The sequence below is a fragment of the Ciconia boyciana genome, chromosome 1 (assembly GCF_034638445.1).
Source record: "Ciconia boyciana chromosome 1, ASM3463844v1, whole genome shotgun sequence".
NCBI classification, from domain to species: Eukaryota; Metazoa; Chordata; class Aves; order Ciconiiformes; family Ciconiidae; genus Ciconia; species Ciconia boyciana.
This window is the reverse complement of record NC_132934.1, coordinates 58,466,961-58,478,641: the sequence shown is the minus strand read 5'-3', so window position 1 is coordinate 58,478,641 and position 11,681 is coordinate 58,466,961. Positions and strand designations below refer to the sequence as shown.

General features: G+C 56.4%; 1 protein-coding gene across 2 annotated transcripts; it reads left to right on the top strand.

Annotated features, from left to right (window-relative positions):
• Position 1: 1 nt before the first annotated feature.
• On the top strand, positions 2–11,222 carry GGA1 (golgi associated, gamma adaptin ear containing, ARF binding protein 1). Of its 2 annotated transcripts, XM_072869601.1 has the most exons (17): positions 2–191; positions 782–866; positions 1,155–1,230; positions 1,754–1,852; positions 3,153–3,276; positions 3,795–3,895; positions 4,993–5,073; positions 5,497–5,634; positions 5,778–5,859; positions 6,276–6,383; positions 6,685–6,840; positions 7,617–7,681; positions 7,825–8,003; positions 8,113–8,396; positions 8,678–8,847; positions 9,095–9,205; positions 9,380–11,222. In XM_072869601.1, exons 1-17 carry the CDS (start codon positions 161–163, stop codon positions 9,488–9,490), a joined length of 2,001 nt encoding a protein of 666 aa, XP_072725702.1. In that variant the 5' UTR covers positions 2–160; the 3' UTR covers positions 9,491–11,222. The 2 variants fall into 2 exon arrangements, with proteins under 2 accessions (XP_072725702.1, XP_072725710.1); XM_072869609.1 differs by lacking the exons at positions 2–191; positions 782–866; positions 1,155–1,230; positions 1,754–1,852 and adding an exon at positions 1,938–2,003.
• The last annotated feature ends 459 nt before the right edge of the window (positions 11,223–11,681 follow it).

The following is an 11,681-nucleotide window of genomic DNA, read 5'->3' as shown; positions in this document are numbered from 1 at the left end:
CTGCGCCCGCGACTTCCGGCGCTCTATGGTGAGGCTGTCGGAGCGGCGCTCTAGACGGTTCGGAGCGCTCTCGATGGCTCGGCGGCGCCGGGCCGGGCGGGTGGGCGGCGGCGCGGCGCTGCCCCGCTGAGGAGCCGGCGGGCGGGCGGGGCCCTCCGCCATGGAGCCCGAGACTCTGGAGGCGCGCATCAGTGAGTGCGGCCGGGACCACCCCTCCCCCTGGCCCCACAGGGCCTGGCCGTGCCGCCAGCGGGCCCCGGCCGCCGCTGCTGGGGGGCGGGGGTGGGGGAGGCGGGTGTATGGGGGCATTGGGGTGTGAGGGGGCGGGGGGTGCTCGGGGGGAGCTGGGAAGGGTCTGGGGGTCGCCCGTAGCGAGGTGTCAGGGCGGGCCCGCCTGCCTGTGGGGGGGTGGCTTCGGGCAACAGGGGGTGTCGGGGCCGAGCGTGAGGGGTGGGTGGCTGTGGCCGTGGCCGTGGGCGCACCCGGGGTCTGTGGATGCGGCCCTGAAGCTGAGCGTGGGGCAGGGAGCGTGTTGGCAGGCGGCCGCGCAGCGACGGTGGGTCGGTGCGTGCTGCTGGCACGCTGGCAGGGAGGTGGCGGTGAGAGAGTTTGTGCACAGGGCTTGTGCAAGTGGACACGACCGTGATTTTCCTTCCGCGCCATCCTCTGTCGATGCATCTGGTGGAGCTGGCAGGGAGGGAACGGGAGCGATGTTGCCCCTCACCTCCACAGGGTGGGAGCCTGGGGAGACTTTCTCACCGTCCCCTTCTCCCACCCGCAGACAAAGCGACAAACCCTCTGAACAAGGACCTGGACTGGGATGGTATCAACGCTTTCTGTGAGCAGCTCAATAAGGAGCTAGAGGGGTAAGTGCTTTTTCCTTCCCCCAGGCTGCTCTGGGTCATGGGCCTGGGCTATGATTGCCCACCCAGTAATATTCAGTGGGGTTGTCCTGAGAGCTGAATAGGCATGAAGCCCCTCAAAGTGGGGGTGGGTGGCAGGTCCTGGTCCGCTAACAGAAGGTTCCCACACAGTTTAGTGCCTTAAACTTGCAACATGCTTTTCAACCCTGGATTCCGAGATAGAAACACAGGTACCACACAGGTACTTTTCATCAGTAACCGGCTAGCTTTTTTTTCCCTCGCTCCTTCCAGTCCTCCGCTTGCTACCCGACTTCTTGCCCACAAGATCCAGTCTCCGCAGGAATGGGAAGCTATCCAGGCCCTCACGGTAAGGGCGTCTGCAGGCTGGTAGGACTAGACAGAGGCCCAGGGTATGGGGTTGCTCCAGCTTGACTGGAGGAGCACAGGAAGCTTTGAACTCCTTCTGAGAAAGCCCTGGAGCACCGGAGCCCTTGGGTGGGACAGGGGCTGAAGGGGGTTCCACAAGAGAGGAGGGGGGAGAGGAGGTAGGAAAGGTCTTGTTCCTAGGAAGGATCACAGCCTATTGAAGATGATGGGAAGCTTTTTGTTCCCTTAATGTCATTGTGGATTCACACTGTGAAACCCCAGTATTTGTGAACTCTCTGAGTATATCCCTTTCCATGGGCTGTTTTTGTTTCCTCCAAAGAGGAAAATCTTCTTGCTTTCCTTTGGGAGAGTGATTGACCACCTGGGAGGGAAAGGTGGTGTCCCGCCACGCTACTGTGAGGATAGCTACAGGCTCCGTGCCTGGCAAGGGGGGAGCAGGAAGAAGCTGGCTCTTGAACCTGCTGCTGACCCCGTGCCAGGGCTCACTCAGCCCCTCTCCCCAGGTGCTGGAGTCCTGCATGAAGAGCTGCGGCAAACGCTTCCATGACGAGGTGGGCAAGTTCCGCTTTCTCAATGAGCTCATCAAAGTGGTGTCACCCAAGGTGGGTCCCAGGGGATCATGCTGGAGAGGACCAGAGCCTGGTGGCAGGAGGGCTTTGGGAAGAAGTAGTGGCTGAGCAGAAAGGTCAAACACCCACTGGGATGTGGGGGAAACAGGACAGTGCTAGTAGGAGATTTAGTCCTCATTCCCTGGTGAGTTTTCCAGTGGGAAGGTGAGCTTTCACCCCTCTGCTCCCGGCTGATTCTTCATGCAGGAAGCTTGAGGGCCAGCTAGACATGATGCAACCAGCATTTGTGAGACTACTGAGCTCATCTGCGTGCCTGGAGTCACCTTCACTGCATCTCTGTTGGGCTCTCTCTGTACTGCGTGTGCTCAGGAACCTCCCCCAGCTTTGACATTGTGACCCTGTCTCTCCGAGGTGTCCCAACCTGGTTGAGACACTCTCGAGGGCAAGCCCAGGCCTGGTCAGTGGTGCTCTGGCAAGTCCATCTGAAGCACCAAGTAATTACCTCCTCCTCTGCTGATGCTGCTGTTCCTGCAGCAGAACAAGCTGTGTGTGGTCTCCTGTTCAGTCAAGGCAGTTAACACCAGCAAGCAGGGAGTTAAGGGAACACAGACTAAATATGACTAAGGAAAACTTTCATCTGCCAGTCACAGCTTGTGATCTGTGATGATGAATAGCCAGGGATGGTGACAGCAGCATCCTAAAGTCCTCTTGCTAGGCACCCTAGAGAACGTCCTCTACCTTAAGCCACTGGCCTCTGGTGGCACATGCACTGTTTCTACCACCAGTGCCCCCAGCAGACCCGTGGGAGGAGAGAAGGATGATTGTGTGGCGGGGGAGAGCTGTAACGTTTGGAGAGCTCACCGCTGGGTGCTGGTCGTCTGGGGCTCACCTGGCTGTAAAAGGCACTTTGTGCTGGAGAGTGCCCCTGAGAGGGCTGGACCTTGCCCCAGGGACCATTACCCACAGTCCTTCCCCTCCCAGCCCTGCTGTCCCCACGTTCCTGAAGGGCTGCCTTGCCAAGCAGCTTCTGTTAGCAGTACCCTTTCCTTCACAAGGTGACAAGAGACCCACCTGAGCCTTCCCACCTGTCCCTGCATGTCGTTGAGGGGCTGCTGGTGCATTTCTCCCACCTCTTGTGTTTCCTGTGGTGGAAACCAAGCGCAGCATAGGACGTGTTGCAAGGGCCTCGTGAGCTTTCCTCCTTGCTTCCTCTTTCCTCCTCCTTGTGCCGTTGGGAACGGTCTCACTTCTCCTGGGGGAGGGGAGGAGAGGAACAGGCCAGGCTTGCAACGGCTCAGATCAGCTTCAAGCCACCTCTTCTCTCTTCCTCTAGTATCTTGGCAGCCGGACACCAGAAAAAGTGAAGTCAAAGATCCTGGAGCTGATGTACAGCTGGACATTAGGGCTGCCTCACGAGGTGAAGATCTCAGAAGCCTACCAGATGCTGAAGAAACAAGGTGAGAGGCAGTGCTCTGGAAGGGAAAGGTGGACAGATGGTTTGCCCTCCCTACTTTTTTGTCTGGGTAGAATCCAAAACAGACCCTCCCTTTCCTGTGCTCAGACCCAGCACATCCATCAGTCTGCCTGATTCAGCAGCAGGGGCAGGTGAAGGAGTGGGTGCCTTGTGGCTCCTAGCTGGGCAGAGGGAGTTGCTGGTGGTCTGAGTTGTTTGATGGGTTGGAGGGGACATCTGCTTGCTCCTGCAGGAGATGGGGCACCGGAAGTGGCTGGGGCTGGAGGGCTGCGAGCACTTGGGCAGTCAATGCTGGATTTTTCTAAGATAGGATATTGATGGAGAGTAGGGGGCAGTTCTTGCATGAAAACACAATCCAGGATCATGGGTAGTGGGAGCAGACCCAAACCCCCCTCAGTCCCAGCTGGGTTTGGTGGTCCATTAGGGAAGAAATTACCTAGGTGGCAGTGCCATCCCCCAGTGAGTGATTCCTCCTGACCTCTCCATTGGTCTCTACTGCAGGGATCGTGAAATGTGACCCAAAACTGCCTGATGACGCTCCTTTTCCACCCCCTCCCCCTCGGCCCAAGAACATAATCTTTGATGATGAAGAGAAATCCAAGGTAAGGGCTCTGTGCAAGGAGAGGGACAGTGGGCAACATCTTCCCTGCTCCAGGATCTCCTGTCCTCCTGGGATGGAGATTGAGAAAAAGTCAAGGCCCCTGCTCCACATCCTGTGCTTCAGAAAATGCGTCACAGGAATGCTGAGGGCCCATTCCAAAATCACGACAAAGGAAACAGCCAGAGGTGGGGCATGTGGGTCTGTTCGACCTTTGGAGCGCTTAGCTGCAGGATGGTGCAAAGGGAGAAGCGCTGACATTAGCCCAGCAGGTTCTGGGAGGTTTGCTGCTGTGCGGTCTCCAGGCTTCTGAGTTATCTGGCCATGAGGTTTAAATCCCAGCCCCAGATGCTGCTGCTGTTATCTCTTCCCCACCCCCAGCACTGCAATCTGCTTATCGCCCAACTACTTAAACCTTCCTGGACCCATTCTATATTGGCTTTCCATCAGAATTGTGTCACCACTCAGGCAAACCTCTGCTTTATCAGTGATGATACATACATTTAAGCAAGTATTAGGCTCCTCTGGGTCTACTTCTGCAGAAGTGTAATGCCAGTTTGCTGCAGGGGATATATTTTACCTCCATGGGTCACAGTGTGCAAATAAGGATTTGTAGGTGGCCGGTGGGACTGTTCACTGATTACAGAAGGGGAGAGAAAACGGGAGCTCTCCCTCTTCGACAGCTGCACCTGCGAAGAGGCATATGAAGAGGTCTGAGTAGGAGTCTGTTGCAATCCTGTGGCAATTCCTGCGTAAACCAGGCTTTCTCTCTTTCTCAGTACTAGTGCTGCTGTGCTCTGGCGTCTCTATGGTGCATAATGGGCAGGCAGGAGCAGGTTTTGAATGCAGGGGATCTTCAGGGAAAGACCTGTCTTACATAACCAGAACCACAATGGGAAAAGGAAGACCAGTTGTACTTCTCTCCCTGGTCTCTGATAGCCCACAAGCTCTCGTGGCTGGGCTTTCAAACAGCTGGCTTTGTCTGCTGCCTCTGCCAGATATGGATTTGGAACAGGGGTAACTCCACTGGCTCTGGTGTTGCAAGAGTGACTCTGGCTGCCACTCCTCAGCTTGGGCTCAGATGTACCTTCTCTTTTGCAGATACTCGCTCGTCTCCTGAAAAGTTCCCATCCTGAGGACCTCCGGGCTGCCAATAAGCTCATCAAGGAGATGGTTCAGGAGGTGCGGCTGGGGAGAAGGGGAGCTGGGGGGTCATGGTCTGGGTGGCAATGGTTGGCACCAAGGGAGCAGTAGCTCTCTGTCTTCATGCAGACATACGGAGCTTCTGCCCAAAATCTTGCAGCAGCAGCTGCTAAAGAGTCCTTGTGTGATTTCTGCCATCCCTTGGTTACTTGGAGGAATGGCTCTGAGCACTTTCTGTGGCCCAAGCCCTGCTGCAGCACTAGATCTATGGCAATTCCATCCCTGTTTGGCAAATGCTGGCCCAGAGATGATCTGGAGTTTTCCACTGGAGCGGGAGCTGTTTTGAGGGCAGCATTGCTGTGCCTTAGTCCAGGGAGTTGGCATGTTGGCTGGCCCAGCCTTCCTCCCCTCCAAGTTGCAGACAAGAGCAAGGACATCCTTCCCTGTGTGCTTCCTGTCCAGGACCAGAAGCGCATGGAGAAAATCTCCAAGAGGGTGAACGCCATCGAGGAGGTGAACAACAATGTGAAGCTGCTGACAGAGATGGTGACAAACTACAGCAGGGGGGAGACAACGGAGAGCAATGAGGACCTAATGAAGGTGAGGAAAGGCCATCCCAGCATCTTCCCTGAGCTTAGCAGAGATGGGTGACCCTTATCCCCTCAAGCTCCTCCTGCCTGTTTTGCACCCCCAGCTGAGCATCCTGCTGCTCGTCTCAGCCCCCCCTTTCTCCTCTCCCTCAGGAGCTGTATCAGCGCTGTGAGCGCATGAGGCCCATGCTTTTCCGGCTCGCCAGTGACACAGAAGACAATGATGAAGCTCTGGGTAAGTGTATCTGGCCTTTCTTATTCTGTGCCCTTCTCCCTCCATCTTCTTGCTTGGGCCACCCATGGCATGGCATCTGTCAGCAGCCGCTGCTCTGTTTGGGGTGGCTGCTCACTGTAGGTTAGTTAGTCTATGGCTTGGCACTAAGTGGGTACACGTGGCAGCAATCAGCAGTGTTACAGGCTTCCTACTTTGCTGTAGGAACAACACTTCTGCTTGTCCTGCTGGGACTGCCATGGAGGTGTCAATGTACCCTGATACAGTTTGCAGTAACAGCTACCTAAATGCTGTCTGCAGTGGGCTGCTGTCAGCTCCTTGGGCCTTGCTTTGAAAGAATAGACAGAGTTGGGTTATAAAAGTCACTCTCTTTGTTTCTTCACAATTTTCAAACTTACTTCCCACCTATTCCATTTCAGCGGAGATCCTGCAAGCCAATGACAGTCTGACACAGGTGATCAATCTCTACAAGCAGCTTGTGCGGGGAGAAGAGATCAATGGGGAGACAGTGGCCGGTCCCCTTCGAGGTGAGGAGATTTGGGGAACGGGGACAGGAAGGTCAAGCAGAGGGACCCTGTTGCTGCTTTCCTGCAATGTAAGAGAAGGTTAAGAGAAATGGAAAGGTGAAGCCTGCAGGAGGTTAGAGTGGGGCTGGTGAGATGAGGAAATGGCTTGTGGAGATGATTCATGCTTGAAGAGAGGGAATTGGAAGGGAGAGCAGAGGGAGAATTCCCTCTCCCAGGTGTGAGGAAGGATGGGAACTGGCCTCAGCACACTGGGTATGGACTGGATAAGGTTTCTGTCTCTCAGCTTGTTCCTTCTTTGCAGGCAGCACCTCAGCGCTTCTGGATCTGTCGGGCCTGGATCTTCCGGCAACAGGCCCTTCCTACCCAGCCTTGCCCACCCTTTCAGGTGGCTCAGCAGTCCCCGTGCCTGAGCAAGCTGGCTCTGTCTCCTTGCTGGATGATGAACTCATGTCTTTAGGTGAGAAGGCCAGAGAAAAAGCTCTTTATTTGCTCCTTGACTCTGGACAGTCTGCATGGATGGTGGTTCTTGTGGCAGAAGCACAAATGAGGGAGAGCTCTGGGAGGGGTGAATAATGAAAGACCAAGAGATGGCCTTCACTTAGTGTGAGGGAAAAGAAGGGAAAGACCCTGCTATGATTCTGAACTTCAGTCCCATGCTGTTTTCCTGACTAGTCAGAGAGAGCCTGCAGGGATGTGCCGTCTGATTTGCTCTGGGAAAACTGACCTGGCAGGTAAATTAAGAGTGATGCAATGGCCATCCCCAGATGGGATCACAAGGGTGGATCACCCCCAGCTCCTCATGTTTATTCCTTGCAGTTGAAGTCATGAGCTAACAACAGACACATGGGACTTCCAGAACTGTTCACGTGGAAGTCTTGTGAGGTGCCAGTCCTAGAAGGCTCTAGAATTGTGCTTTTTCCAACAAAGTGTCTGTTTCCTAAGATAGGTGCTTCCAGTACAACAGCATGAAGTAGACAACGTGGTCAGTGGAGCTTGTCAGCCCAGCAGTATTCACTTATCTGCCAATTGCAGTGAGAACTAGACTGTAAACGAGGATCTCTGGGCAGAAAAAACACTATCACCCTCCCGGCTCTCCCCCATGCAAGGTTCGGGGCCAGAGATGGAGACCACATTGGTAGTTCTGCCCTGCTGCTTCTGTGTCTTATTCAGGCCCCATTTAATGCTCTTTCCCACTTGGTAGCTAAGCTTCATGTTTGCTTTTACCCCTGGCAGGCCTGAATGACCCAGCACCGCATCCTGCCCAGGCTGGTGACAGCAGTGGCTGGAACAGCTTCCAGGTAATGTGCTGGGAGCCAGGGCAGAAGGTGGGGAGGGTGGTGAAAGCAACAAATGGAGTAGGTAGGAAAGTGTCCCATGTCTGATGGTTGGTACTGATATGCAACCCTGCTTGGGGGGGCTCTCCTGTGCACTCTTTTTACAGTCATCAGATAGCAATGAGCTCAGTATCACCCCTATCACGGCAACACCACCAGTCAAAGCAGATGCTGGTGCATCTTCCCCCAAACCTTCTCCTTTCACCAGTGGCCTGGATGACCTTGACCTCCTGGGCAAGACTCTGCTGCAACAGTCTTTGCCTCCAGAGTCTCAACAAGTGCGATGGTAAGCAGGGGTAGTGCAGTCTCGCATCTCTCCCCATCGTTTCCATTTCTGGGGTGCTGGACATGACATTTCAGTGCCCTGTTCCATTCCATGCTCTCTCTCCCTACAGGGAGAAGCAGCAGCCACCCCCCCGGCTCACCCTGAGGGATCTCCAGAACAGGAGCAGCTCTGGCACCACGGCCCAGAATCCCAGCACTCTGCCCGTGCTCCAGAGTGTCTCCCCTAACCCCACGCTGCCCCTGACCTCCGAGCTGCCTGCCCCTGCTACGCTTCCAAAAGCTGCCACCACACCAGCAGGAAGTACTGCAGTCCCACCACGGCCTCCTGCCACCACGCTGCCCCAGGAGATCTCGCTGGCCAACATCACTGTGCCTCTGGAGTCAATCAAACCCAGTGAGCCAGAGCGAAAGAGTGGGGCAAGCTTGGGGGGGGGACTGTTTGGAAGGTAGCCAGACAAATCAGGGAAGAAACAACTGGACAGGGTATGAAGAAGGTGGAACAAACCATGCACATATGGAAAAGAATGTGAGGAAACTTATTGCTTGTTGGATTTTGTGGAGGTTTAGGAGGAGTGGTATCTCTGTCACTTGTACGGAGTTTGGGTGGTGGGGAGAGGTTGCTGCAGGGCCAATTCCCTCCTGGCTGACTGCTGCCTGTCCCTGCCTTTCCCACAGGCAGCATCCTCCCTGTGACAGTGTATGATCAGCACGGCTTCCGCGTCCTCTTCCACTTTGCTAAGGATGCCCTGCCCGAGAGGCCCGATGTGCTTGTGGTGGTGATTTCTATGCTTAGCACGGCCCCGCAGCCCATCCGCAACATTGTCTTTCAGTCCGCCGTCCCCAAGGTAAGGTGGCTGCTGGGGCTGAGGTCCCCAGACTGGGCTGAAGTGTGATTCTCCCTTTGCAGGAAAGGCAGGGTGGGTGGAGAGAGCTCTGTGGGGCTGAGAGCGAGTTCTGTTGCCTTCAGATTAGCAGGAACCAGCACAATGTTTTTCTCTTTGACTGGACAGTGGAAGCTCCCCAAATGTGGGAGCAGGGCCTCTGGCTGCCAAGTCCCCCTCAGGAATGTCAGATGCTCTTCTCTCTCCCTAGGTGATGAAGGTGAAGCTACAGCCTCCCTCAGGCACGGAGCTGCCGGCGTTCAACCCCATTGTCCACCCCAGTGCCATCACACAAGTCCTGCTGCTTGCTAACCCACAGAAGGTAACAGCACCATCCCTGGGGCGTGAGCAGCCTGGTCTTGCTGCCTGGGCAAAGCCTGGTTACCCTGCCCCTGTTCCCTCTGCTCTCTGCAGCTTCCTAGAGACTTGAATGGTTTGTGCCTCATGACTTTCTTCCCCTGCTTCTGACTGCTTATCCTTTCTCCCCCGTCTACAGGAGAAAGTAAGGCTACGGTACAAGCTGACCTTCACCATGGGAGAGCAAACCTACAATGAAATGGGGGATGTGGACCAGTTCCCCCCACCAGAGTCCTGGGGAAACCTCTAGGGCTGCACGTTGCAGGCACTACACTGCGGAGTCCTTGGGAAGCCAGCCCTGTGGGGCTGGAGCAGCCTGAGGAGATGGGGAGGGTGGGTGGGGGGCTGCTGCTCACGCTCTATTCTCCAGATGACCGGGCAAGGGTCAGAGGGAGCGTGCCTCGAGGAGGAGAGCAGAGACGCCAGGAGATGTTCATCCCACAAGACTAGGAGTGGAGTGGAAAGCTTTGTGTGGGTGAACAGTTGCCTTCCCTGCTCTTCCGAAGGCCTCACTCCCTCCCCAGTCTGTCCAGCTTCTCTTCTAACCCTGCTTTCCCCCTAGGTGCAGTGGCGAACAAGGATGGGGAGCTTTAACAGCCTCAGCCTGGGGCAAGGCCTAGCAAAGGAAGATCCTTTTCCTTGTCTGTCCCCTTCACGCTTCCCAGCCCTTCAGCTGCTTCATGCTCTGCGGTGCTCCCTCTTGTCCCCCTTGCCCGCCCCTTGGAGCTGGGCCCCAGTGGTTCCCTGTCTGGTGGGATCGCATTGGAGCTGGTGCGGAACAAGACTGGACAGAGACTGGGTGTCTTTCCAGCACCAGAGAGCCGGCAGCTGCCCTTGCTTTGGGGGGGATTGGGGGAGAGATCTTCCCCTATCCCCCTCCTTCCAGCTGCCAGCAGAGCTGTTGGTGGGAGGTGGGCCCTGGGGTGGGAGCCCAGGGGCTGGGAAGGTCTTGCTCTGTGCCTCCCTGTCCCCTTCAGCTGGAGCTCCTGGGCACTGAACCCCCGCAGCGAGAAAGCCCACACCCTTCCCACGTGCTTTATCTAGCGCAGCGAGCTTTGGGGACTGCCACCGGACTTTGTCCCGTGTGCTAGCCCTGAGAGGGCCATGCTGGGGGGGGGGGGTCTCCCCGCAGCCTCCTGCCAGGCAGGGAGAGGAAGCAGCACATGGTCTTCCTCCCCCCTGGCTGGGCTGGAGAGCTTGGTGGGCCGGGGGGGCTTTGTCAGCTCGTCAGTGTCTTCTCGAGTTGAGGTAGGTGATGGGCTGGGAGTCGGGGAGAGACTGGAGCCCAGCCCATCACCAGGGGGCACCACTAAGCTCTGCACTGGGAGCCCAGCTCTGCACTGGGGGGTTCGGGGGGGTACAGCTGTGCCTTGCGCACCTTTGCCCGCAGCCGTGGGCAGGCCTGGATCCCTGCGGCGGGGAGGGGGCTCGCCCCAGCCCCCTGATCACTGTGACACAAGAGCGGGATCTGCAGGCACGGAGGAGACCAGAGGGTGGCACATCCCCAGCGATCCCCATCCCTGTGGGACTTGCCACCACGGGAGCCGCTTCCCATCCCTAAGCTGGTTTTAACAGGGCCTGATCTTAAAAGCAGGGGCAAGCTGCGCCCTGCGTTGGCTTGCCAGAGGTAGAAGGAGGCCTGTGTGAGATGGAGGTGACCGGGGTGCCTCGTGCTCTCGGCTTGGGGACAGCAAAGGCGAGGTGTTGGAGCTGGGTGCAGCGAGCGGCAGAGGAGGGGGGGAAGCAAGGTGTTTATGCTGGGGTTCTGCTGTGTCTTACTCCCCTTTCTGGTCTCTTTTCAGGGTTTTGTATGGGTTTTTTCTTTGCAGATCTTGTTTGGTTCTTGAACAGACTTGTATATATTTTCAGTGCAAAATTCTGTAAATGGAAGTAAACAAACAAACAAAAAGATTTAAAATGAAACGCCCGGCGCGAAGAATCTGCTGTATTTATGGGAAATAAAGAGTTCTTTCCTGATCCTGTCCCTCTGCATTCTGACCCAAGAAATACATTTCCCGCTCACCTTCCCTGACTACGGAGGAGCTGGTTCCACCCTGCAGGGGATCATTTCCAGCTTAAATCCTGCCCTTGCAATCCTCTAACTCATCCCCTAGTCACCCAGGGACTTGCCACGATGATTTCCCTGCTCCCATGAGCAGGGAGAGGGGATGGTGGAAGTCCCCCAGCTGCTCTCAATTCCTGTTTGAGAGCAGAGTCACTTCCAGGCTGTGAGCTAGCTGCTGCCTGCTTCCCTCCCTCCCCGGGGAGAGGCGGTGGGCAGGGGTCGATGCCCCACAGCCCACGGGGAGCAGGGCTTGAGCCTGCTCCTGTGCCCCACGCAGCAGTTTGCAGCCTCACCACTGCCTGTAGCGGCACTTCCTCCTCTTCCCCGGGGCTGCCTCTCGGAAGCGGCTCCCCGGGGCAGTTTCGGTGCAGGGGTG

Bases quoted from the DNA above. Each gene is read 5' to 3' on its own strand.
- GGA1 (XM_072869601.1), top strand. From the start codon at position 161: ATGGAGCCCGAGACTCTGGAGGCGCGCATCA. The intron at 3,277-3,794 runs GTGAGAGGCAGT...TCTCTACTGCAG, and splicing joins CCAGATGCTGAAGAAACAAG to GGATCGTGAAATGTGACCCA. The intron at 6,384-6,684 runs GTGAGGAGATTT...CCTTCTTTGCAG, and splicing joins AGTGGCCGGTCCCCTTCGAG to GCAGCACCTCAGCGCTTCTG.